We start from the raw sequence: 26,872 nt of genomic DNA on the forward strand, positions 1-26,872 counted from the left end.
GACCCAGGGGAATGTGTGCTCCTTATCTGACTGCCCCAAACCCCAGAGGCAGAATTAAATGGTCTTTCTTCAGGACTCCTACATATTTAGTACATGCTTCTGTTGACAAGAGCATTTGACATGTTGATCATTGTCAAGGGCTGAGTCAGGGGCCTCGCTTCTTTTGTGGTCTCCATAGTGCCTCGTAAAGGGTATATGGTGAGTCCTCCATAAATGGAGGCCTGTGAAGCTCCCTGAGCTGTCATGCTCAGCACTGCACGAAACATGTCATACATTAGTCCTCGCAATGACCCCTGTAAAGTATTTATGTACCTTAACTCCTATTTTATAGTGGAGAATGTTGGGATTTAGAGAGGTGAGATAACTTAGGGTAGCCAGAATTATCGTCTCTAAAAACCCGAATGGGCACCTGAAGGCATCCCATGAAAAGTTCTCTATCCCCCATCTTCACATTTCTCAAAGTACCCCTGATCTGGCTAATTCAACTCCATTCCCTTGAGAAGAACCTGCAGCCTCAGTCCTACCGATCCCGGGTTCTGTGTAGCACGTTCGACTCTACGCGCCCGCCCTCCCTAGCGTTTTCCCTCCAGAAACCGCACACAAAGCGGATCCACCCTGCACACGAGAGCGCGCGGGCCGCTTTTCCGCGCGCGCCGCTCCCGTGCGCGGCGTGGGGACCGGCGCGCTGATTGGCTGCGCGCGGCCCGGGCCCGCGGCCTGCTCCCGCCCCGGCACCTATCCTGGCGCGGCGATTGGCCGAGCGGCCGTGCGCGCAGAGACCGCGGTCCCGCGCGCCCCGCCCCGCCCGCTCCCGCGCGCTGCTGTTGCATGGGGCGCCGCCGGCGGCCGAGGGAGCGTGACTGCGCTGCGCAGGGCGCTAGGAGGCATTGTCGCTGTAAGTGGAGCAGAAAGCGGCCCAGAACGGGGCCCCACGCTTCGTGCCCCGCAAAGTAAATGCAGTCTGAGGCTGAGCGCTGGAGGGCTGGGGGCGAGAGGGAGAGAAGTGCCCCCGGTTCTGCAGCGTCCCCTCCCCTCCCCTCCCCCAGGTCACCGGGTGGAAAGGGCAGCGGTGCATCAGCTGCGGCTTCTGCAGTGTCCGGGGGCCCGGCGCCGCGCCGGCTTCTGCTTGCAAACTGCGGCTGGACCCCGGCTGGCCCGCGGGAGTGGGCGCAGCGACGGCAGGGAGTAGGGAGCCCGGGGAAGTGGCGCCGGGCCTCCGTCCCCGCGGGAGGCGCCCGGGCCGGGGGAAGCTGTGGTGTATTTCGTTCCTGAAGCAGCGCTCTCGGGATACGCTTCCGTTCTGGGAGCTGCAGACGCCTGCCCCAGAGCCTGCCTCCCGGCCTCCTGGGAGCGCGGGAGTCCGGACCCTCTGCGACCGCCAGCTTTCGCCCCTCTCCCTGCTTCATTCTCCCCAGTCCCCGCCTGCCGCGCGAGCCGAGGGCCGGCGACGAGGAGCCATTGGCTGCGGGTTCCGGGGGGTGGGGTAGACGGGTGAGGCGGGCCCCTTGCGCGAGGCGCGGGGACCCTGGCCTGGAGCACATTCCTGGGAGGCGCTGCGGGAGGATGCCTAGGTGCCTGGAGCGGAGCGCGCGTGCGGCGCTGCGAACCCCGAGGCTCAAAACCAGGCGCCAGCCCGTCCCTCTCACGCCCCAGCGGGCTGCTTTCTCTGGGGTGGAAAAGTGGGTCAACTCTGTCCAGGTCTCGAGGGCTTCCGGGGCTACTTGGATACCATCCAGCCCTCCGCCTCTCACCTTCCCACCTGCTCCCCCACCTGGCGTGGCCGTTAGGACCCGCCGGAGCCAGCGATGCGGGAGCTTGCACACATGGCTCAGGAGGCTCGAGTTGCCCTTCGGAGCGGCTGCCAGGCTCTAAAGTTCCCAAGTGACCACACCAGTAACTAAATATAGGAGCAGCTGGTGCGGACGGGGTGTCGCAGCAGCTCCTTTGCAGAGATCTCCGGGCTCCAGATAGGTAGAGTTCTCACTGGGGAGAACAGGAGCGCCAGCAGGGGGCTGCAGTCAGGGGTTAAGCAAAAATCACCCCAACTCCAGCCTTGTATCCCGGTGAAACTAGGTCATAGATCCAGAAGGGCCTGTTGCCAACTCCCACAAAGGAAGACAACTTTTCTGGCATTCAGTTTCTTGTATCCTAACTTACTGTCTGTACCTGTTAAACTACCTACAGGTAATGCGTTAATGTGGGAAGTGCTTAACGTTGGCAAAGACCTTTCCCAAAAGTTCTATATCATTTACTTTTCTAAACAACCCAGTGAGGGAGGTGGCATTTCCAACTGCTCACAAATCCTGGTAACTTTCCAAACTCTGGTCTTAGGCAGCTGTCCTCAGAAAACTTTGCCTCACTCTCTGCAGAGAAACAGCACAGAGTTACGGGAGGGCCTACGGCCTCCTGCCCCAGTGGTCTGGGGACAGATTGGCTACCTGTCTCCCTCTTTCTCTCATCTCGTTGGGTCCCTCTGCTCAGACCATGTCTCTGTTCCCTTCGTGCAGGGGGCACACATGTTCCTTGGGCCTGGCGTCACAGCCCTACTAGCATCTAGCTCATTCTTCCTCCTGTCACTCTGTCTCTCCTAGATGAGGGAAGCTCATTCTGGCCCATGCCCCATCTCTATAACTTTATTCCCCTGTGTGGCCCTTTTAGAAGGTGCCCAGGAGATGTTTGTTGGATTTAAACATTTCCTGAGGCTATGATGCCCGCTCCCAGGAAAGAGGAATTGGGGATGCAGGGAAAGGGATGTGTGGCTGGGGGCAGCAGCTGTATGAGTGTGGCTTTGGAGCCTGTGCTGAAGGGTCTCCAGGATTTGGAGCACTTGGCCTTGAAATTAGCTAAGGCTTCCCTGCAGTCCCTTGGGGACACTCTCTGACTTTCTTCTACTATCGACTCTGCCTGTGGGTTTGGCCAGATGCCCCAAGGAGCCCAGAGCTTGAGCCTGTGGTGTTCTCCTGGGGTTCTGTAGTTGGGTTCCGGTTCCAGGAAGGCTCCCTCGCATGCTGATTTTGGTTGACTCCGTTGTTTATAGAGACAGGGGCCCTCACGCCCTAGGGGGCTGCCCTGCCTAGGGGCTTTTGCACTCCGTCAGAAGTAGGTCCATAGTTCTCTCCACCACTTATATGTGACCCAGACAGTTTTCTATTTTCCTCAAAAACAGTGTTAAACAAAAGAAAAGAGTAGCTTTATTTTTATTTCTACCCCCTCCCCCCCCCCACAACCTCCTCTCTCGGGGTTTCTGTTATATGCTAAATAAATCTTGTTTTTATTGTTGTTAAAGAGGCCCAGTGTTGGTTTAGATCTCCAAAGGAGCAGTCAGTGACGTTGCCCTTTTGGGGACCCACTCCAGACTCCTGTCATTCTGTTTGTTCTTACCTCAGTCTCGGGCCCCTTTACCCCATCTGGGGCCTTATACCGCATGTGGCCCTACCATGCTCCTCTCTCACAGCCTTGGTTGTGCCAGAGTGACAAGCCTTTGTCATCTGACCCGAGAGAGGGAGAGTGACCTGGACTGTAAGAAGGAATTCTCCCTTGAGAGGGGAGGAGTCGTGTTAGGTGAAGGGAAGGTGGTTTCCTGGTCAGTTAGTGGGGGTGGCGATTTGGGGCAGCAGGTACCTTTCGAGGGTCTAGGATACAGCTGTGCTGTACCCAGAGCATCCTCTGGAATGTAAGGGGCCCTTCCTACTAGTGATTTGCTCTGACAGCCAGACCTTGCAGCTTGCTCCTGTTCCTGCTTTGATGTCCATTCTCTGACCCACACCGTAGAGTGTCTTCGCTTGCCACAGGGGGTGAGATTTTTAATTTAATTAGTTTTCATCAGTGGGCTCTATGGCCTAAGGCATCCCCTGCCCTGCTCCCCTCCCCGCGCCCCCCCCCCCCAACTGGTGGCAGCTAGGAGAATTGTAAGCATAGTGCCGGGCTGAAAGTAATCAGCCCAGACAGTCCCTTGCAGGGTTAGCGCAGACCCTGGGCAGCTTGGAGATCTACCTTCCCTTTGTCTTGTGCTGGCAGGCCAGGATTGCCTCAGTGATGTTTCCTAGAGCTGTCCATCAGAATCATAAGTCACAGCTTTTTCCTGTGTTTCTGCCCTCTTCATTCGTACGCCCTATACCTAGTAGCTGCTCCATATGTTTTTGTGATTATGGATGATAGGTATTGGAGATAGGGCAAGGAAGGAGCATGGTATAGTAGGAAGAATCCTAGGCTGGGAGTTAGGAGACCTAGCTTCTTTGTTTCCCATCTAGCTCATTTGTCTCCCCTCTTGAGCCCTCAGTGTTCCCATTCATAAGGGTTAGAGTAAGTCACCAAGATCCCAGCAACATCGCTGTGACTCAGGCTTAGGGGGATGGTCCTAAGGGCAGAATGGTTGAGGTGTTGGGTTTAGTTTGCCATAGTCCTCACTATTCCCCACTGTCCCACCCTGCCCACCTTATGCAAGTTGTCTACCCAGCACCATTAAGCCTTTGACTCTACGACCCTTCTCATTTAGACAGGGTCTTAGACTTATTGTAAGAGGCTGTTGACTTGTATTTAGATTTGAAACCCAAATGATGGCTGTTGATCATCATCATCACCATTGGGGTATCCTAACTAGGCATCTGTATTCAGTTTGTGGTGTAAAGTGCGGGGGGAGGGGAAAGCACAGTATAGAGCTGCTCCGTGTGCCAAGCTGCCCACAGGCCGACTGGGGAGACAAGTATGTATATTTAAAAAGCTCACAAACAACCCAGGTGGCTTGTGCTAAGTCCTTAAGTGGTGCTGAAACTCAGAGGGAGGAGAAAACACTGAGGGCTGAGGCAATCAGGGAAGACTTCCTGGAGGTGGAGAAGGAAATTCTAGTCATTCCTTAAAGATGAGTTGTCCTGTCTGCATGTGTACTGCTTTATCCTCTTGACTAGAATTTGTTGAGACCTACATGTCCTGGGCCCTGGCCTGGAAAGATGTAAATATATTTTTTAAAGATTTTATTTATTTATTTGACAGAGACACAACGAGAGAGGGAACACAAGCAGGGGGAGTGAGAGAGGGAGAAGCAGGCTTCCCACCGAGCAGGGAGCCCAGTGCGGGGCTCGATCCCGGAACTCTGGGACCATGACCTGAGCCAAAGGCAGACGCTTAACGACTGAGCCACCCAGGCGCCCCTGATGTAAATATTTTTGTTCAATCCTCATATGAATCCAGTGAGGTGGGTATTACTAGCTCTCCTAGTCAGATGAAGAAACTACAGGTCAGAGTAAAAAACCTTTCCCAAGGCTCCCGAACTAATAAATGGCAGAGTTGGGCACTAGGCCTGTCTTCAAAAAAGCTAGTCTGTTTCCGCTGCACCGTGGGTCTCAGACCTTCAGCGTTAGCCTCCGTGGTGAGATGCCCCCACATACTGGATTCACCACTAACTCCATCAGCAGACGGATGGGCCTGGCCAACCCAGCTCAGCCTTGCCTGCCCTGCCTGTGTAGTTGAGCACATTTGCATATTTACGTGGTGTCTGATAGCAACTCCGAGCCCTCCCCTCACCCCCCTTCTCTCTGTCCCCACCTTCTTCGACCTCTGACCCTGAGAGCCAGCCCATTCGAGCTCCTTGAACTGTCTTTGAAGCTGGGATTGGGATCCAGAGGCAAAAAAAGGGCACTGACCTTGGCCCCAAGTTCATTCTGTCCCCGGGGTGCTGCTGCTGGTGTTGTGGGCGACTTTTGTAAAGAGGTGAGCCCTGGATGTGGAGCTGGGCTGTTAACATTGTTGCTGTTGACTCATTTTGACCTTGGCCAGGTCATCTAGTCCCTCTCTGTGCCTGTTTCCTTCTCTGTAATAAACAGGGAGTTGGAGACCTTTCTAGAGTCCGGCATGTCTTTAACACCAAATAACTTTGTGTTCCTCACCCTTTTTGAAGCCTTTTCTCCCCCAGTGATCCAATTTCCCTTCTTTCCTTTCCTCGCCCCACCCCCCCTTCTCCCTCTGGGTCTGATGGATAAACTCTGATCAAGGCTGATCATCGGGTTTGCAGGCTAAAACTGTAACCAACCCTAGCCTTCCCTCCAAGTTGACAGGTGGGAAGGGAACGCTTAGAGACCCGCCCCCCCAGACTGTGAGCTCTGACCTGGCAGGCTGGTTCCATTTGCCTCTGTGCCCCTACTCCCCAGCACGCAGGAGGTGCCCGGCAGAGGTGGGTGAGGTGAGCCGGGAGCTGGGGGACCTGTCCCTGTGGTTGTGCACAGGGCACCAGCCCAGAGGCTGTGGGATGGAGGGACAAGTGTCTGTCCCCTGCAGCTGGCCACGCTCCGGCTCCTCCCCACTGCTCTGCCTGGTAAGTGTGTCACAGGCAGCACACACCTGGGTCCTCACACCTGCCTGGCCGCTGCTTCCAGCCCTTGCCCTGAGTCTGGTGAGGTCACACGTGTGGACCCACCCAGGAAACTGGTTAGGCTAGGCTGCCCACCCCTCTGATGGGCAGATCAGCTGCGCACGGCCTGGTCTCTGGGACTCTCCAGAGGAAGTGAGTGGCCTGGCGCCCTCCCTGCAGGCTTCCTGCAGCCTGGGTCCCACCCCACGGGAGGATGGCTTTGGGGCGTGTCCCCGGCCTGGGGGCGGGCACTTCATGGTCCTGTGTCTTCCCCAGGCACGGGCCCCCTTGTGAGCAGCAGACCGGCCTGGTGGCTGGCAGCAGGACCCCCTCGCCTGCATGCTGAAGAAGATGGGTGAGGCCGTGGCCAGAGTTGCAAGAAAGGTCAACGAGACTGTGGAGAGCGGCTCTGATACCCTGGGTGAGTGAGGCCAGGGCCTTTCCAACTGCAGGGCGCCCCGCAGGCAGCGTGTGAAATCAGTTTAGATGTGGAATTGAAAGAGAAGAGCAAAGAGACAGTATCAGCACTCTCGCCCCGAGGAGAAGCATTCCAGGGAGTTTTATTGCACTTGTGCCTGGTGTATGCGCACCAGGGAACCTTTCTACACCGCCGCAGACTTGGAGTGGGTGTGTGCCCTTGGCCCAGGTGACAATAGCTGCCGCTGCCGAGGAGCCCCAGGTCCCAGGCCCCGTGCAGGTGCCTCATGAGTGTCGCCATATTGAATGCTCACCTCGGCCTTGTGATGGTGGATACCGGCCAAGCATGCCTAGCCTTGGTCTTCAGATGAGGAGGCGATGGAGGGTCGAAGGCAGAGGGGGCTTTTCCCAGGTCACCCAGCCTGGAGGCCCCTTTTCACACCACTATTTTACTTGAATTGTGTCATAGATTTTTTGCTTTGACTTGGTCATAGCATTTTATGCCAAGTCTTCAAGCATCTAACTGAATTCAACAGATATTTATTGACTGTTTGCATGTGTAAGGATTACATGCATGTGTGTGTGTGTCTCACCAGCTGGAATGTGTGTACCCCTTAAGCCATCGGCATATTGTGGGATCCCCCGGGAGGGGAGCACGTTCCTGCCTTGGGAGGATTGTGTACATAGGGTGGGGTGTGAGTAGGGCCTTTGGTACACAGAGAGGAATTCCACAGGCAGGTAGGGATGTGTGTGCCCACGTGAGTTTGTGTCTTTCTCTCCAAGGAGTATTTCCGTGGAGGTTATTGCCTGACCAAAGATCCAGACACTGGGAAGGTAGAGCATTTCTGTGAGCAGCCATTGGTCAAATGTGTCTGAAGCTCCTGGGCAAGGCGTGGTGGCCTAGAAAGTGGAGGGTTTCTCAGCCTTCAAGATCAGTTTGGGGGTACCTGGGTGGCTCAGATGGTTAATTGTCTGCCTTCTGCTTGGGTCATGATCCCAGGGTCCTGGGATCAAGCCCTGCATTGGGCTCCCTGCTCAGTGGGGAGTCTGCTTCTCCCTCTCCTCCCCGCTCGTGCTCTCTCTCACTATCTTCCACTATCTCTGTCTCTCTCTCACTCTCAAACAAATAAATAAAATCTTAAAAAAAAAAAAAAAGATGAGCTTGGTCACCACCTCTTTCAGGAAGCCCTCAGCCTTACACCATCCACCCCTCGCCCTTTCCTCCTCTGTAACTTTTCATTCAGTGTCCCTAGAGGGCAGGGACTTTTGCCCCCATCCGCCAAGAGCCAGAGCTGTATCAGGTACTTTGTAAGCACATAGCGTTTGCTGACCTGAGCTAAAGCAAGAGAAGCATTTCCTCTGGCAGCGGACAAACTTGAAGGTTGTGGTTGGTTTTGGAGGGAAGTTTCTGGTGAGCTGATAGCCATGGGCCTGTAGGAAAAGAATTCCGGAATCCCATGGTCACTGACGTGGTCGTACTTAGCCCAGTGTTCAAGGCTCTCTAACACTCACATGGCCTGGATTTGAATCCCCACTCTGCCACCCACTAGCCTGCTACCTTAGCAGGTTGCTTAACCTCTAACTGAACCTGGTTTCTTCATGTCTGTAATGGGGATGGTGACTGTTCCTACCTCGTCAAGGTAGGCCACAGTGTCCTGGTCGGAGAGGGGGTGAACGTTTTATTTAGCCTTGGCTGTCTTGACTGGAGCTCGAAACTTTCACAGGGAGGTGACCGGGTCTTTAAAGTTAGGGCAGACCACTGGAGGCCCATTTATCTCTTCAGTGCCCAGCGAAGAAGCAAAGCGCCAGACCAGGCCACTGGGGGCGCTTGCAATCCTGACCCTTCAGCAGGTGGAGCTCCCTGGGCTCATGTAGTCTGAGGGGCCTGGGGTCTAAGCTCTCTGCATGTACTGAGCATCTGCTGTGTGCAAGGTGCTGGGGGGCTCCCTCGAGCTATGTGCAGTAGAGTTCTGGACGTGAGACCAGCCCACCGCTGTGGGACAGAGAGCAGTGAGTGACAGGAGATTTCCATGCTGAGGCAGGTCAGACACACCACACGTGGTCGGAGTTCGGAGGTGTGGGAAATGTTGCGGGTGTTGAAGGCGTCTGGGAAGGCTTTCTGGAGGAGGTGGGAATTGAAGTGAGTCTTGAAAGATGGGCGAAGTAAGCCAATATGGTTCTCATGTAAAACAGCAAGCAATCTGACACAGCCTAAAAAACCAGCCCCAGAAAATGGCTTAAATAAATTTTGTTAAAGCTGTACAATGCAATTTATGGAGCTATTAAAAGTGGTGCATAAAATTTCATTACATGCTTGAATGAAGACTGGCAGATTGTTCCGTAGAACATGAATTGGAAAAAAGCAAGGATCCCAATCTCTATAGTGAGATGCTAGTTATGTTAAACATGTGTATATACAGAGGAAAAAATTGAAAGGAAATAAAACAAGACACAAATGGATGTTAGAAAATACTCTTGTGCATTTCCTGAACGTTCTATGATAAACATATTACTCTTTTAAGTAGAGAAGTATGGATTTTAGGGAGAGGACCACCTGCCACTGTAGGAGGTGGAAGTAACACTTCCCAACAGCAGATGAGAGTTCCGGGGATTTTTCCTTCTCTCAGCCCGTGGGTGGAGACAGGGCTTCTCCGGCTTCCTCCCTTCTGCTGGCTTCCCCTCCCTGCCTCCCTGTGCACAGGGCTGGGATGTAGCCCTGGGATGGCTGGCTTAGAAGCTGCAGGTGTCTCTGCAGGGCAGAAGGTCCCTGTGGAGACGGAGACCGGGTTGGGAGAGCTCAGTTACAGGCTCTCACCTTACTCAGGTAAGCATCATGCGTGCTCCCCCCGGGCACTCGTGGGTGCCCTCCGGAGCCAGGCTTGCTTCTCCCGCAACCTGAGCCGTGGCTCCGGGCCCTTGTCTCCCCACCCCAGGCCTCTTCATCACTCCCTGGCCCCCCTGGCCTGCCCCTCAGCTTGAGCTGAAGCCACTTTTCCCCAGCCCCTTACCCCTCCTCAGCATTTTCGAATGAGCTTGCAGAGTTGGGAATTCTGCACTGTCCTCAGGCTTTCCTCTGCATCCTTTCTTTGTGTCCCCAAGTTAGTTCTTTGTCTTTGTCAAGGCCTCACGCCCACCTGGGCTTCCTGGGTCCTCGGACCCTCAGGGGCCTCTGTCTGACCTCACTGTTCCCTTGGCAGGCCGGGCTGCCCTGCACCCCACCCCTCTCCAGGGGATAGGCTCCCAGGCCTTTGGGGATGACTTTTAAAACCCGATCATTCTTGCCAAGGAGCGGGACTTGGAAAGGTCTGGGAGAGTGTGGCTGGCTGGGACAGAGACTCTGGCAAAGCTGGTGGGGGGAAGGAGCACCCAGCACAAGCCGGCATTTCCCAGGGCCTGATGCGTGCTGGGCACAAATGTTTGACACCTCTTTTCATCCTTTCTCTGGTCTTTTGTGCTTCCTTCCAGAGGATTCCTGTCTGTGTTCATTTCAGGAAAATTCTGAGTCATTAGCTCTGGGCACGTTGCTTCCCCCCATCCCTTGGGTCTCTTTTGCCTGGAATTCCTCTTGGGGTTCCATTCTGGGTGTCCGTGGCTCTAGCATATTTCCTTTCTCTCCATCTCTCTGCTACATTCCGAGATCCTTCTGCCATTTCATGGTTTGCTTCTCCATTTGTGTTCAGTCTGCTCTTGAACCCATCATTGAGTATTAAGGCTACATATTTTATTTTCAAAAGTTCTGGGGGCGCCTGGGTGGCTCAGTTGGTTAAGTGTCCGACTTTTGATCTCAGCTCAGGTCTTGATCTCAGGGTCATGAGTTCAAGCCCTGTGTCGGGCTCCGCGCTGGTGTGGAGACTACTTAAAAAAAAAAAAAAGAAAGTTCTGTTTGGATTTTTTAAAAATCTGATTTTATATACTCTGTTTTCTCTTCAGATCTGGTAGATCTTTTACATTTTACTAAAAAAAAAAGTCCTACTTAAGGAAATGATATCTTATTCCTTTCTTATGTGTTTAAATCTATTTTTTATTTCTTTAATCATTTGACTATTACTGCCTTTTTTATCTTTTGTACTCCCTCTATCACAGGGAGTTCTCAGCGGCCCATGTCTGTTGTTCCTGTTGACCCCAGCTCACAGTGGGGTGTTCTGGGTGGATGTGATGTAATTTCAGACCCTGTACTGTTGTCTGGTAGAGCCTTGTCTGGGCTGAGGGGGTGTCCTCCAGGGCGGTTGCGGTTGCTTCCCTCAGACACCTGCCTGTGACCAAGTTAGAAACACCTCTTTTGTTAGAAACAATCTTTCTCGGCCGGAGGGGTTTCTGGGCTGTAAAGGAAAGGAATATTCAAACCCCACACTCACTGTGAGGGCAGGCCTGTGATTTCAGAATCATAGAGGAGATTTGTTTTCTTTGTTAATTCAGTGCCCGGGCCAAGGCAAAGCCGCGTTCTTATGAAAACGTGCGTCTTATCCCTAGTCCGCTCTTTCTCTGAAGGCAGGCCTTCAGACCTCCAGCTTTCCTTGGGGTCTCGGCTTCAGCGTCCCTCAGGCAGGCCCAGCGCTGCCTTCCTGCCCCCTTCTAGGCCTTTCAGCCCGAGTCCCCGGCAGCCCAGCCTCCCAGCAGCTGTGGCCGGCGGAGCATCAGTGGCTGCCTGTTGCTGTGCCGTGGACGTTCCTCTCGCTCTCCCACGCCCGCGGCTGGCTCTTATTAAACTCCAGGCAGTGGTGGCAGCACTTGGCTGCCTCACTGAATCCCCACAATGACTTTGGGACGGGAGTGATCTTAATATCTCCATTTTACAGATGAAGAAACCGAGGCGGAGCTTTGCAAATCAAGGGTTTTTTAAGGGGTTGGTGGCACAAAAGTGTTCAGCTTGTCTCCTCTGCCGCGTTGCTTCTGAAGTAGGAGTTTCCTGGTTTCCTAGAAGCTGGAGCTAAGGCTGAGGATGTGATGCAGGTGTTGAGAGGTGGGGCCAGTTCTGTCCCAGCTCTGGGTGGCCTTTCCCGCTGAGGGCCAGGGGAGGAGATGAGAACGTGGCGCCCCTGCTCCCCTCGCATGCTTGCCTCTCCGCTCACGCCCTGCTGGAACCACGGTCGGGCCTACCCCTGTTCCTTGAAAAGGAGGGAGATTATCAGAAGCTAGTATCTGCCTGGTCATTTAAGATGTCTCAGGTGGTGATGGGGACAGCCGCTACGGGCTGCTTCTGTTCAAGGACAGATCCATGGACCCCGCTTGAGAGCTTTAAAGGTGAAATCTCAGGGTGGGCAGGGTGATCTGCATTTGAACATGAACCCTGTATGAGTCTTCCCTGCCTTGAACAAGCCACTGGCTTATGATTTACAATCTGGAACTTCCTTCTCGTGGTGGGTTCTGGGGGGCTGGGCAGGCCTGGGTGTGTGTGTGTGAGAGAGAGAGAGAATGAATGTGAACATGGGTGTGATCCATCCTCAGGGAACTGAGCAGCTAGGCCAGGAGCTGTGCGATAGTCAGGTGGGCAGACCAAAGCTAGAGAGAAGGGACCCCCCTTTCCAACACCCCCCCCCCGCAGGCTCATCCCCACTTTGCTGCTTCTGCTCTCACCAGCAGATGGCGCCATGTCACCGGCCGACCAGGTGACAGGTGGCTGAGACCGGGACTTGACCAGACTTGACCAGACTTGCTGGGCAGGCGTGAATGCCCACGTTCTGATGAGGGCTTTCACTCCCAGCCCAGCTCACGTCCTGTATTTACATTCCTAGCTGGGTCCCGCAGGGATCTGATTTTGCAGCCCCTTTCTCGAGCAAGGGTATTCAGAAAGCTCAGTATTCAGGAAGCACTTAATACATACACTCACTCAATCAGAATATCTTCCCTTGGGTCAGACACTGCCCTTTTTCAAGAAACACCACATTGAGCACCTACTGTGTGTACCCCACTTAGAGGAACCAAGTGGCCCAGGAGTGCCCAGTCTGGAGGGGGAGGCAGACACACACACGCACACACACACACGTGCTCTCTCAGGCACGCTGTCAGGGAGGGGAGCCGCCAGGGGCTGTGGGGGAAGCAGTTTTTCTTGACCCTAGCCAGGGGCCCGCATGCCTGGCCCTGAGCCCAGGAAGCTGGTGCTGGCGGGGACGACGGGTGTGCCTGTTGCTCGGCTGTGTCCTGGCCGGGGGAGTCCTGAGGGCCAGCCAGGCACAGGTCAGTTCTGAATGTGCGGAAGAGGGAGTGGGCCCTCAGAGGGCAGCCCTCCGCCTGGCCTGGGCCACCTGTCTGTTCGCCACGAGGGCTGGAAGCCTCTGATCTGTGTCCTCAGCTTCCTGCCTCTCAATTGGGAAGGCAGGCTGCTATCACTATGAACCTTTGATTAAAAAAAAAAAATCTGATCGGTATTACATGTGCCTAGTGTACAGAGCATGAGATCCAAAGGATAAGCAGTGGGAAGCCAGGCTTCCTCCCACCCTGTCCTCTGTGCCCTGGCCCCTTCCTCCTTGGCATCGTGTCTTATGGAAGCAGAGGGCTAGTTATAAGGCCCTGTTGGGATTAGACTGACAAGCTCTGGAATGGCTAGGGGTGAGGATGGTTAGCTGGGGTCCTGAGACTTTTTCTGGACTGTTTCCAGCAGTGGTGAGAGAGGACCCCAAAGCCCAACAGGTGTGGCTCAGGTCTCTCTGCTGGGGTTCCCGGAATCCCCTGCTAGAGCTTGGGAGCTCCAGTGGCCACAAGTCCCACCTGCCCCTCCTCCAGCCCCACTGTGGACTTTAGACTTCTGGGGGGATGGAGGCTAAGAGTGGGGGTCAGTGGTGGGTGACCTCCAGCATGGCCATCCCGTGTCTTGGGTTCCTGGTCACCGCAGTGCTGCCCCACACAGAGTGCTCAGCATGCATCTGCTGGGTGCATGGACAGGTGCCCTCAGCCCCTCCGCTGTGGGGCAGACCGCTCAGGACTCCCCACTTAACCCTCCCCCGTCATTCTTCCATCTGCGGAAAGGACACTGCCCGGCTGTGAGAACTGGTCCAACCCTGAGTGGGCTCCAAGGAGGCCCTGTGGGAGGCGGAGAGGCCTGCACAGCAAGGAGGCCATTAGCCAGGTGTGAAACACTTGCAGGATGGAAAACAAACCAAGTGGCTGAGTCCTGCTTCTACTGTCTGTAGTTGTATACGCCCTGGGCACTGGCTGAGCGCCCGTGCTGAGGGGTGGTGTGGAAGAGGGGGCATTGCCGCTGAGCCCCCCGAGGAGGGAGCAGGTTTGGGTGTGTGGGTGTGGGTCAGGCGTGCGGGGAAGGCCGTTGTAGGGGAGGGCGTCTCTTTGGGTAAAGGCGTGGCCGCAGGCAGGCAGGCTGGTGCTTGCGAGGGGGACGACAAGGCTGTGTGACCCGGCAGAGTAAGGGGAGCCCTCGGGTGTCACCTTCAGTAGTTTCTACAGCGAAGTCCTATTGTTGATGCAAAATGAACAAACCTTTTAGAATCTCTAAAAGCAAGAAGGAGAGTTTTATTAGAGCCCAACTTAGGACAGCTGCCCAGGAAACACGCTCTGTGTGGGGAAGAAAGTGCGCCGCAGAATGAACGGATTTTACAGGGTTATATATTACAGGTTATATACTTGTTACATCTTGGAAAAGCTCAGAAAATTGTAGATTAGCATATAGGCAGGAGTCACGAACGTTATGATGAAGGACTGTAGGGAGTAGGAGCATTGATCGATATCTCAAGGACAAGATGGTTTTTCCGCAGGCCACTCATTCACAAAGGAGATGCACAGGGTACGTGTGGCGGGCCATAAATCAGGTTTTTGGTTTGAACAAAGTTTTATATACAGTCACATTGACTTAGAAAGAAATCTGAAATGGCTTCCTTTGTATAGCAGGCCTTTAGAGAGTTTTTTCTCTCATCATTTCCCCCTTTTGACCTATAATCTTTTGACAGAAAGTATTGATGGCCATTATTCTGTCCCTTGATTCCAGGGTGATTGCTTATATCTGCCCTGGGTCCATCATGTTTCTCGATGCTAGGCCCAATTTAGGTCACCTAGGAGTCTATGCCGGGGAGTCAATAGTAGGGCCTCTGATAGGGAATATTACAATTGATATATACTTTTTCAATGAGACCAAATTGTCTTGCAAACATGTATGTGTGCTTTGTGGTGAGTTTTGCCTTTACATTTTTGGGGTGATATTTATAGCCTAAATACAGAAATAGTAATAAAAGCCCAATTAATAACATTTGAGGTAACCAACAGGGAATAGGTACGGAATTAGAAAGACAAGAGAAAAATCCATTTTAAGTACTTTGATCATCTTAAATTAGAGTATCTGTTTACCTTCTTTATCTACGGTTATTTGTGCTTTGTGATATAGTTGAGCTGATTGGTTTAAATGGTAATTAAATTGTCTGTTATTATATGTAACAATTTCCCTGGCCAGTTGGTTTCCATAAATATTACATCTTGTGGTGGTTATAATTCTATCTTCCAAAACATTTGGTCATCAATATTAATATTAGCATAATTTTTAAAAAGATTTTATTTACTTATTTATTTGAGAGATAGTGACAGAGAGCGTACTAGCAGGGGGAAGGGCAGAGGGAGAGGGACAAGCAGAGCTGCTGAGCAGGGAGCCTGATGTGGGGCTCGATCTCAGGACCCCAAGATCATGACCTGAGCCAAAGATGCACTTAACCAACTGAGCCACCCAGGCACCCCAATATTAGCATAATTTTAAAAAGATTTTATTTATTTATTTATTTATTTGAGAGACAGAGCGTGAGCAGGGGGAAGGGCAGAGGGAGAAGGAGAGAGAGAATCTCAAGCAGACTCCCCGCTGAGTGTGGAGCATGACATGGGGCTCGATCTCATGTCCCTGAGATCACGACCTGAGCTGAAACCAAGAGTCGGACACTTAACTGACTGCGCCACCCAGGTGCCCCAGCATAATTTTGTTAGCATCAGGCAATTCTGTTTGAGTTGCAAAGCTAATATTACACCATATAGCCGTAGCATTATGGTGAAAAGTACTCTGGTTACAAAATAAATCAAGGAGTATTACAGAGGTGTTTTATAAACCTTTCCAATGAAATCTTCCTTTTCTTATATACCCTATGTTATGGACATAGCCATTTGTATGGGCATAGCTGTTATAGGCCAAGTTGGAGTGAATTCAGGGTTCCTTGTTGTTCAGGGCATAACCATGTATCTTGCCTGAATTTGCAGATGTCAGTAGATATTGGAATCCAGAAAGAATCATTGGCTGAAGAGGCCCATTTTCCTCCGATGGGAAGAACTCTGGCGATATCTACAATAGTTCCTATTAAGACATTGAAAAATGTCAAAGCCTGGTCGGCTATACATTTGGGTACTGAGGACAATAACTGAACATTTATATAAGATACAGGAGTCTTTAGTGATTTTCCACAGATGAGGAAAGCTGTACATTTTTGGGTTTCTGCGGTTAGGAAAGGCCACTGACCAGTAGTTACCTCAGAATCTTCTGGGTTGTATGGCAAAGTTAGATTTGGGAGGGGGCCGAATCCAAGTCACTCCCAGAACAGCGTCTCTGAAAGATATCCATGTTTCTGTTTTTTTTTTTTAAATTTCGTCTTAGGCTTTTCCATCCACAAAAACATGGTTAGTGATTACATTGGATATTTTGGCATGTTGGACAAGCTACCACTAAGTTTCTCCCATTGTGCCTGGGAGCCTTTCTCATAAATTATCACCTAAGTTTATAGAGACACAAGGGTCAATCCGTTGAATGTTATATACAATGCAGCTTAAGTTTGAGTTAGATGGTATTTCTTGAGAGGTTTTTTCTAGTGGAGGCCCTTCATAATGTATAAGCACCAGAAGCTAACGGAACATTAGAGTGTTTCCAAGAGGTCATAAACATTTTACCTAAGTTCTCCATTATAATAAGGTGCTAGGGGAGTATTTGAAGTTATATTAGTTAAATTAATGAGTAACCATGATATTTTACCAGAATATAATAAAGGGGGAGATGAAAGCAAACACGTAGGTTTTTATTGTCTTCTAATATTACAATCTAAAAAGGAAGAAGAGTAGAACCACAGGCCTGGTCCCGAATCTTGGGAAAGTAGTCTATCCTGATGTCATCTACTTCTCATCCTGGTTTGTAGTTCAGATGGCTCTGATGATCTTTAGTGGCCCACTGAGCAATAGGCACAGAGATTATGTACGTGTGAGCTATTGTGGCCGATTTCTTTACATCAAATTTAGTTTGTAGGGCTTCAGGAAAAAAGGGCAGTTTTAGTTCTCAAATGATTCTAGGTCAAAAGGGCGGGAGAAAAAATCAACATGTTAGTTTGGAGAGTTGTAGCCAGGCATTGGAGGGCACTAGAAGAAATTAGGATCTGGTCTAGTTTCTAATGAATGGTATTAAAATCTAACATCTACAAAGATGTGTTACCTGAAACATTTTCTTTCTATAATCACCCTCATTTTTTACCAAAAATAGCCAAAATAAGGGCGCCTGGGTGGCTCAGTTGTTAAGCGTCTGCCTTCAGCTCAGGTCATGATCTCGGGGTCCTGGGATCGAGCCCCGCATCGGGCTCCCTGCTCTGGGGGAAGCTTGCTTCTCCCTCTCCCCCTGCTTGTGTTCCCTCTCTCTGTCAAATAAATAAATAAAATCTTTAAAAACAAAACAAAAAACAAAAATAGCCAAAATAAGACAAATTTATTTGTAAAATAAGTCCAGTTTTAACAAATTTGGCCTAATTTATTTATATAAGCACAGAAAGAATAGTGATTGACCATGTAAGTTCTTTTAAATCTGTTTTGCTGGAACTTTTTATAAGGAATTTTAGATTGAACTTTTAATAGCTTCTAAAGGCCAGAAGCCAAGCCAAATATTTGCCATCAGTTTGCCCGCAATACTTGTAGATTTGAGTGAATTCCTCTTCTCAAGGTCCCCCAAATATCATGAGGTTCCTGCATGTGCCAGGAAGTGACCTTCTTTACTCACTTGGTAAGATTGCTGGGAACTCTGTTAGCAAGATGTTGGGCCAGCATTTCTAAGGGGTTTTATTGGCTCCATAAAGTCAACCTTAGGTCCTTAAAGCTGTCTGGTCATATCTGAATCTATGCATGTCTTTCTCTAAATACAACCTTCCAGTTAAAACCTTGGTAATATAGCCAAAGGTGTCCTGTTAAGAGAACAGATTCTTTTTTTTTTTTTTTTTAAGATTTATTTATTTATTTTAGAGAGAATGAGAGAGAGAGAGAGAACTGGGGGAGGAGCAGAGGAAGAGAGAGAATCTTAAGCTGGCTCACACTCAGCATGGAGTCCAGTGTTGGGCTCGATCTCACCATCCTGTGATCATGACCGGAGCCAAAATCAAGAGTCAGACGCTTAACCAACTGAGCTACCCGGGCACCCCTGTAAGTCAGAGCGTAAGAGAAAAAGTTTTCTTAAATCTAAAAGAGCAAACATTAGAACCAGCAATGTTTCAAATAAGAGTCATAAAAACTCTAATCATCTTTCTCAATTCATTTAGTCCCACGTTACTAATTCTTGTTCTGATTGAATGCGGCTTTTCCATTAGTTCCGGAAATTCTTACCCAGTTTAGTTTTATGATCTTAAACGTACTGTATTTGTCAAAAAGTCCTTTTCATGAATCTCCTCAAAAGATGAAACACTTTCAAGAGCATCAGAACAATACTGTAAATAACAAAACACTGAAAGATGGACATGGTTAAAGATTGGATGACAGTTCATTATAGTGCAGCTGACAAGGAAATGCAGTTATTTCTGTGACACACAACATTTCAATAATTAGAATGTCAAGAGATGACTTTATACCAGGACATGTTAAAACTTTAGGGATTTCGTATGATTTCTAGAACGGTTATAGCATTTACTCATACAATATAACCTAAGAAGGTTATCACCGTTTGTCTGACAGTGCTTCCCATGTAACCTAACATGCTGAATAAACAAGCCTAATTAGTCAAAGAGCGTCCTTATTTTTTTAAGTAAGTTCTATGCCCAAAGCGGGGCATGAACTTACGACCCCAAGATCAAGCGGCACATGCTCTGTCGACTGAGCCAGCCAGGCACCCCTGATTAGTCAAAAAGACTTCATTTAGAATTTGAATATTTGGGAACGTTTGTCAAAAACCTCTGAAGGTTTTAAAGTACATACCTAAATAGGACTTAATATTTACTTATCTATTTAACCAGGGTGGCAATTACAGATTCCAAAGGCAAACACAGAAGTTTACCTGGTTTTTAGCAAAACATAGCTCCACTGATATTGAGAAGTTTCAGTTCTCTTAAATAATGAAACACCTGATAGACAAAGCATAGAAACTTTGGTTTCCTGGGCAGATTAAAAAAACAACAACTTTGTTTATAATTTCTTATCAAGAGCAGACCAAGAACCCAAGAAAACTTTGTCTTTTTAACACAGAGAGACGCCGAATCTCAATCTTATACCAATGTACTTCTAAAATTCATTCATTCCAATCTTAGTCCTGATGCACATAAAATTCTTTTCCAATGATTCCCCTCACAAACCTACAACTTTCTTTTTTATTCATATTCTGACCTAACCCTTCTCTCTCTCTCTCTCTCTCACCAGTCTCATTTTAGGACAAATTTACTTTTTTCTTTCCTCAGTGAAAATGTATTCCCATTCCTCACACCTTTCTCACCAACAACACATCTTGGTTTCCTTGGCATTCAGAGTTGCTTGCCTTATCATTTTCCAGCAGTCTTAATTACATTTATCAGAACTTTTACTTTTAGAAACCTATCTCCAGTGAAAACTAAGTAGTGACCAACTGTGAACTATTACCCCAGAATTCTTCAGATTGGAAATTTATGAATACATTTCATAATTTCTAGAAATGTGTTTTTTTTTCATAGTACAACTTTCAATAAAGCACAAAGCACATTTACCAACAGACCCAAGTGTCCTCAGTTTCTCTGCAGTAAGAAGCCAAAAGCAGACAAACCTACGTTCATTAATCAGTGCTTTTGTATTCTGTCTTATTTGGAAAAGACTTAGCTAACCAGTGAATTCAACCCAGTTTATCATTAAACTTAGCAAAACTTCAAAGTTTCAGGTTACCAAAGATTTTGAAAGCTATAAACCTTTGTATTTATTCAACCTATTTTTTAAATTATTTATTTTTAAGTAATCTCTACCCCCAACATGGGGCTCGAACTCACCACCCTGAGGTCAAGAATTGCATGCTCTTCTGACTGAGCCAGCCAGGTGCCCGTCGACCTGTTTAACAGTTATCCATGAAAACTTCATGAGACAGACAAAATTAACCATCATTTTAGTCATTTTTACTGACAGATTGCAACAGCTAAAAAATGAATTTAATAAACTCAGTTGATTATCTGTATTATATTTGATGTTGAGAATGCCAAAAGACATGCCTATTTTAAACCAACGCACTTTAATACTGAATCATTTTCCAGATCCCGTGAACTTGGAAAACATTTGCATTAATCTCCGTCTGAGTTTTAGACCGCCTGATTCTTATAAGTGCTTGCCTTTTAACAATTAAATAGAACTCTTTTACAGATTAATTTTAGCAATGCCACCTGGAAGTAGAAAAAATATCTCACGTCTATAACACACATGGACAAACATGATGCAAACAAAATCTAGCCTTTGTTTCGTTAATTTTTGTGGAGAGGACATTAAAGGCCCAATTTCCAAATATCTCCTTTTTATGGGAACGGATCTCATTGCAAGATAGCATTGTAATTTATAGATCCATTCATTAGTTATTTCCCATTTTCCAGTTAGAACATGGCCGGTTTTGTCCAGAGATGCCAAAAGCTGTGCCCACAAACAAACCAGAAGAAGCCCAGAATACCTCCATGCATGTTGGTTCCTCCTCAAAAGCCTGGAGCTTCACTGAGTGACCCAGACAGCTCCCTGATTTCTGGTTGCTCAGCTTTCTTTAATTGTATGTGCAAGAAAACTAATTTAGACATGTCAGAAGAACCCCATATGGGCCATCTGAGACTCGGGTTATCCGTAGCTCCATTTACCTATTTCAGCAAGCACTTGCGCGGGGCGGCGCCGTATGTGTTGTACGTACAACCTGCTGGGGTTCCTGTGAGTGGTTGTTGGTTTCCCCAGGAGCTCTTCCACTTTTGAAGAGAGATTCTCCATTCGTGTTAGTTTTGGTGTTGGAATAGGGCTTGAGCAAAATCTAAGGATACTAAGTGGGGTTGGATCGAGAGGGTGGTGCTGGTGAATGTCACTGCCAAAGGGCCGTGGTGCGCTCTATTTTGTGTCTCCATCTCTCCCAGCAAGGTCTGAGACCACCAAGAGGGCTCGGAGTGCCAGATGATGAGTCCTTTCGTGTGTGTCCCCGAACAGGCCAATTGCTAATTACCTGATGCGATGGGAAATTCCTATGGGACTGCTACACATCTCGAGGAATATCCTCAGACACTTGCACCAGGCTTTCAGTCACTGGAAAGCACCATTTGGCCAGAAGGACCATGTCCCTTCTCTTCGGAGCTGACTGATTCAGTCTCTCATATTTCCAGCCAGAAAATGGATTCAAGGCTTATATTAATAACAGAAGTCAGAACAATGCCAAGTTAAAACAACCACCCCATCCACTCCAGCCCTTCTAGGTCATTTCCACCTCGAGAACATTACCAGTAACCCTCAACAGCTCAAATAAAAGTCAGGACCATTAACTCAAATTGAGGAGGTCCAGATATGAGAAGTCACTGATACCCCTTTGAGGTGTGGAGAAGTCAGAGGCGCACAGGGGGCCCGTGCTGGTGCCAAGTGGAGAGTTCAAGATGGTCCCCAGGTGTCCCTGGGCCCCTTGCTCTGATATCCTGCCATCTACCCCAAAAATGGTAACTCAAAATGAGCAAACCTTTAGTATCTCTAAAAGCAAGAAAGAGGGTGCCTGGGTGGCTCAGTCGTTAAGCGTCTGCCTTCAGCTCAGGGCATGATCCCAGGGTCCTGGGATCGAGTCCTGCATCGGGCTCCCTGCTCAGCGGGAAGCCTGCTTCTCCCTCTCCCACTCCCCCTGCTTGTGTTCCTGCTCTCGCTATCTCTCTCTCTGTCAAATAAATAAAATCTTTAAAAAAAAAAAAAAAAAAGCAAGAAAGAGTTTCATTTGAGCCAAGTTAGGACAGCTGCCCCCGGAAACACGCCCTTTGCAGGGAAGAAAGGGCTCTGGAGAACGAACAGTGTTTACAGGGTTATATACTTGTTACATCTTGGAAAAGCTCAAAAGATTGTAGATTTGCATGTAGGCAGGAGTCACAGTTGTAAAGGAATGCAGGGAGGAGGAGCAGTGATCACCATCTCAAGGACAGGACACGTTTTCTTTAGCCTGCTTGCTCACAAAGCAGATGGACCATGCACGCGTGGTGGGCCATGAATCAGGCTTTCAAACGAAGTTTATGTACAGTCATGTTGATCTGGAAAGAAATCTAAAGGGGCGCCTGGGTGGCTCAGTCGGTTAAGCGTCTGCTTTCAGCACAGTTCATGATCCCAGGGTCCTGGGATCGAGCCCCGCATCGGGCTCCCTGCTCAGCGGGAAGCCTGCTTCTCCCTCTCCCTCTGCTGCTCCCCCTGCTTGTGCTCTCTCTCTCTGTTTCAAATTAAAATCTTAAAAAAAAAAAAAAAAAGAAAAGAAAGAAAGAGATCTAAAATGGCTTCCCTTGTATATCAGGCCTTTAGAGAATTTTTCTCTCATCACTCTCTACACAGGGTTTCGGTCCTAAAGACAGCCTAAGAATGAAAATCACCTAGAGTCAAAATGACCCGTGAATACGAATGAGCTCACACTTCTTTAATACCCATGATGTGCTAAACTGTCCCAGTTGTTTTGTGTGTGTCTCATTCAGTCCTCACTGGGACCCTGTGATCTGTTCATCACTCAGCCATGAGGGAGCTGCTATTACTCTTGACTCCCAGAGGGAGGAGACTCAGCACAGAAAGCCTAAAAAGCCTAAGCTGCTTCTCCAAGGTGGGGGGGTGGGGGGGATTCAAAGGCGGGCACTCTGGCTGCAGAGTCACTGTTCTTACCCCTGGCTTAACCAACAGCATGGCGTAGAGCGCGCTGATGGCTGGGAATCAGGGGAAGTCACTGGCTGTGGACAACAGACCCGTGTTGTAGGGAAAGACGTGCTTCAGACGTCACGCTCAGCCTCTGAGGTCAGAAAGTTCCGTGGGGCCTAAGTGCCTCTGCTGTACTTAATCTGGCAGTTTCTGAGCAGGGAGTGACATGATCCAGGTGAGGTTAAGGCAGATCATCACTGGGCTGAGGATGGATGTGAGAGCAGCAGGAGGGAAACCAGGGAAGAGGCACCTTCCGTGGGCCAGGCCTGAGCTGGTGTGGCTTTGTCCTGAATGGGGCCTGGGGTTGGGGGAGACGGGCAGGGAAGGTGGTGGATGGGGGTGGGCATCTCATTGGTTGTGGGAGCACGCAGTTAGAAGCCTGGTCATGCCATAGCAGAAATAGGGAAGTCTGGACCGTTTGGGGTGGATAAAGGGATTCTGATGAGTTGGGGTCCCCAAGGGACACATCCCTGAAGAAGTGCACGGCAAAGGGACTGGAAATACTAGCACAGCCAGCTGGAAATGGAGATTTCTGTGGAAGGGCTGCTGCCTGGGAGCAGCGCTGTCTGTCTCAGCCCCCACCCTAATTGTGGGGGCCCTGACAGCCCCCAGAGCATCCTTCACCTCTCCCTCCAGCGTAGCCCCCTGGACACCTGGCTGTCACTGGCACCTGAAGCAGCGTTTTTTTAAGGTGAAGAGAAATACTGAAATCACTCGGATAATTATGCAGCCTCACAAGATCCATGTTGGCAGAAGGCTGAAAACGTTCTGCCTCAGAGAGATAACCAAATAGAGGGTGTTGTGGCATCAAACGCTGGCGTTCCTCAAGTAGGAAAGTGTTAGCCTTGGGAAGGTGATTTAGCGAGACAGAGGGCTTTATTAAAATCAAATATTTCCAGAAACGCCAGTATACCACGGAGCGGCTCCGACACCCCCCCCACGGTCAGTGTGGTCACTGACTGAAACGAGAGATCTCCGCCGTCCTCTGCGGGCTAGGAAATGTGGTTCCTTCCGAGAGACAAGTGCAGCAGAAGGTCATTATCTTTGAAGACGAGGTTGGATTCGATAGACTTGTCATTGGCACCTGCCTCATCTTGGTTAACTGTTTTGCTAAGGCACCTATTTTAGTCGTGCACCAATTTATCCCCAGGATTCCTTATTCTGTCAAGTTCATTTCAGCAGACCTTTATTCACCGTGTGCTGTGTCAGGCTCTGGAATGCTCTGCAGAGGATGGGAAGATGAGGGAAGCAGGAGGGAGCTAACTACTGAGCTCTGGCAGGCGTCCCATTATACCGTGTGTGTGTGCGCACGCGTGCTCACGTGCATGCTTGTGTTTCTGCCTGGGCTGTCCTCTGCCTAGATCTTTGCATGCCCTGCTCCTTCCTACTCTTGTCTCAGCTAAGTACCACTTCCTCTGAGAAGCCCTCCCTGACCACCCTAGTAAGGGTGGCCCCTGCCTCTGCCTCAGTCACCTGGTCTGCCATCACACCGTTTTATTTTCTTAAGAGCAGTGTTGCTGCTTCACATTCCCTCAGGTATTTGTCTATATTTACTACCCTTCTCCCTGCACTAGAATGTAAGCTCCTTGAGGTCAGGGACTCTGTCTTGCTCACCACCGTCTGCCCCGACAGTGCTAGCTCAGGAGACCTTTGTCAAGTGAATGACTGCATCTGATTTCCTCAACAGCTCTGGACAGGTGGTGTTTTCACATCACTCATAGAAGGGGAAACTGAGGCTCTGGGAGGGCCCTGGTTTGCCTGGATTTTCACAGCCAGCAGATCTTGTGCTAGACTTTGCACTTGAGTCTGTGGGCCTCCCACGCCCCCTGTGACATGCCTCCCCACCTCAGTGGAACCTGATCCCTGCCCTCCGGGAGCTCTCTGCCCAGCCAGGAAGTGTGGGCACCCCAACAGAGGCGACAGACACACAAAGGGGGCTTGAAGGTGGGAGCAATGACATTACTAGAAGACATGAGCAAAGGCTTCATGGAAAGGCAGCCTTTACAAGGTGTTGTAATATGGTGGTGATGAGAGAGAAGGTTTTTGAGGCTAAAGGTATAGCACCAGCAAAAATACAGAGGTGGGAAAGTAAAGGGAGTTTGCAGGGAACAGTGAGCAGTCTGGCTTGGCCTGGGGGTGGGAACTCCCATGAATTGTGTGAGGGACTTCTGGAAAGGGGAGGTCGGACCCAGACCCCTTGGCGGGAATGCAGGGCTGCAGAGGGTGGGTTCCACCCATGTGGCGTCGGCGTCCTGAAGGTTCTCAAATGGGCAAGGGTATTCAGGTGATGGGGAGGGAAAGGTGGGGGCAGGGGGCAGAGGCAGGGAAAGGGATTCTTTAATAAAGGAACAGCCACGGTCATTGTCAAGGTGAATTCCAGGGTTATAAAACTGTTTTCAGGTAACCAGAAGACCATCTTAGTTGAAATCTTCACATCTTGGCTGCAGAGGACTTGGTTCTTGCTGTGAACTCAAACCTTAGACAGATATTAGCTCACTGTTTTCCTCGTTCCGCAAAAGGGCCACTGTGCCCCCATTTTACAAAGGGAGAATAACAAGACAAAGCTTCTCAGTGGTGAAGGGTAGAGTTAAGTCCAGAGGTGTTTGCCCAGCTCAGTGCCAGGCCTGAGGGGTCATCAGCAGGAGGATGCACATTTCTCCTGTCAAGTTCACCGTTCATGGGTCTCAGATGCAAGTCTGCAGATACTTACCAGTTGGGAGAAGATGATCCAGGACGAACAGCAAGGCAGGTGTCCTGGAGTTGGAGGCGAGGTGGTTAGGGCACCCTTCCTGGGGGAGGTGGGGCTGGCGGGCCAGAGGATTTGTGGGGGCAGAGGGGAGAGGGAAGGGTGTTCCAGACTGGGTGAATGGCACGGACCAAGTCCAGGTGGCAAGTGAGCTCAAGGACTGGCAGGTGGGCAAGACAGGGCATGCAGGCTGGTGGCCCCGCACTGGTGTTTGATGGAGTCAGATGCTGAGCACAGATGCTCTTTGGAGATGTTTGCTACTGTTTCCTGGTCCTTTCATCCAGCTGTGACCTCAGGAAGCCCAATTACTGCTCAGAAAACCCATTCCTTGCAGGCCTGTTCATTGTTTCAGACCCTGATGGCTTGAGGAGAAAAGGTGAAAATTTAGTCAGTCATTAAGCGTGCAGCTCTCTTGTGCCTGGGGCCCTGCCTTTGTTGGTAAGTGCAGTCTCCCCACTGTCAACCACAGCCCCCTCACCATCTGCCCTGCTCAGAAGTGGGCTCCAGGCGAGCGGAGCTGTCTGCAATCTCATCACCCCCAGAGATGGCCACGTGTACCTACATGTGGGCTCCTGCCCCGTGGCCAGCGCCTCAGCCCAGGCGGGCGTACCCCTAGGGCAGACCCAGGCTTCTCCGGTGCCCAGCACGTCAGGCCAGGGAAATTTATTCTGGGACATGCTTGTCCCCTACTGTGGATGAGGCATTGTGCCGGGCACTGCAAGTGTTGGGGAGCCTGAGGGGCATCTGGACGCGATTCCTGCAGCAAGAAACAAGTGTTTGCCTCCCTTTGACCGTGTGCAGGTGACGTTCACAGTTTTCGCCATGTCAGAGGGCCAGCTCTGCTCATTCATAGGTGGAATAACGTGGTCGACCCTGAAGTCGGGCTGCCCTGATTCGAAGCCTGGCTCTGCCACCTGTTGGCTGGGTGACCTTGGGCAAGTGACTTTACCTCTCTGATCAAGTTAAGTCTGATCGGAGTTAGGTTTCAATTTGCTCATCTCTAAAAGGTCCTTGCTTTCTAGAGTTGTAAGGATGAAAATTGTGTTATGTTTAGAAGGGTGGGCAGCGTATACTCAGGGCTGTAAAAGTGTTAGCTGTGATTATTGTTAATTAGCATTTTTCTTTAAATGAAATTATCTTAAATAAAATTTAAAAAGATTTTATATCATGACTATAAATGGAAAATCAATAACTGGTAACCATAAAAATAAATATGAAAACAAAACATGGTTAGAAAATCTTAGGTATATAGGTTGGGCTTAAATCTGCTCCCCCATTGGAAAGGGGATAAAGCAAAGATGAGAGGTGATGGCCAGCTC

At 49.9% G+C, this 26,872-nt stretch overlaps 1 protein-coding gene across 4 annotated transcripts in view; it reads left to right on the top strand.

Moving 5' to 3' along the window:
• LRRC20 (leucine rich repeat containing 20) overlaps positions 1-26,872 on the top strand; it is a 107,961-nt gene that overhangs the window by 22,207 nt on the left and 58,882 nt on the right. Inside the window, exons 1-2 of one of the 4 annotated variants that reach the window (XM_036122861.2) lie at positions 803-895; positions 6,620-6,764. The exons of 1 other annotated variant lie outside the window; for it this stretch is intronic. In XM_036122861.2, coding sequence (XP_035978754.2) covers positions 6,683-6,764 — 82 coding nt within the window. In that variant the 5' untranslated portion in view covers positions 803-895; positions 6,620-6,682. Of the gene's footprint in view, positions 1-802; positions 896-6,619; positions 6,765-9,460; positions 9,585-26,872 lie in introns of those variants that run through there. 2 more of the 4 variants (XM_078077629.1, XM_036122860.2) reach the window with 2 other exon arrangements.

This window comes from Halichoerus grypus, chromosome 7, assembly GCF_964656455.1.
Source record: "Halichoerus grypus chromosome 7, mHalGry1.hap1.1, whole genome shotgun sequence".
Lineage (NCBI taxonomy): Eukaryota > Metazoa > Chordata > Mammalia > Carnivora > Phocidae > Halichoerus > Halichoerus grypus.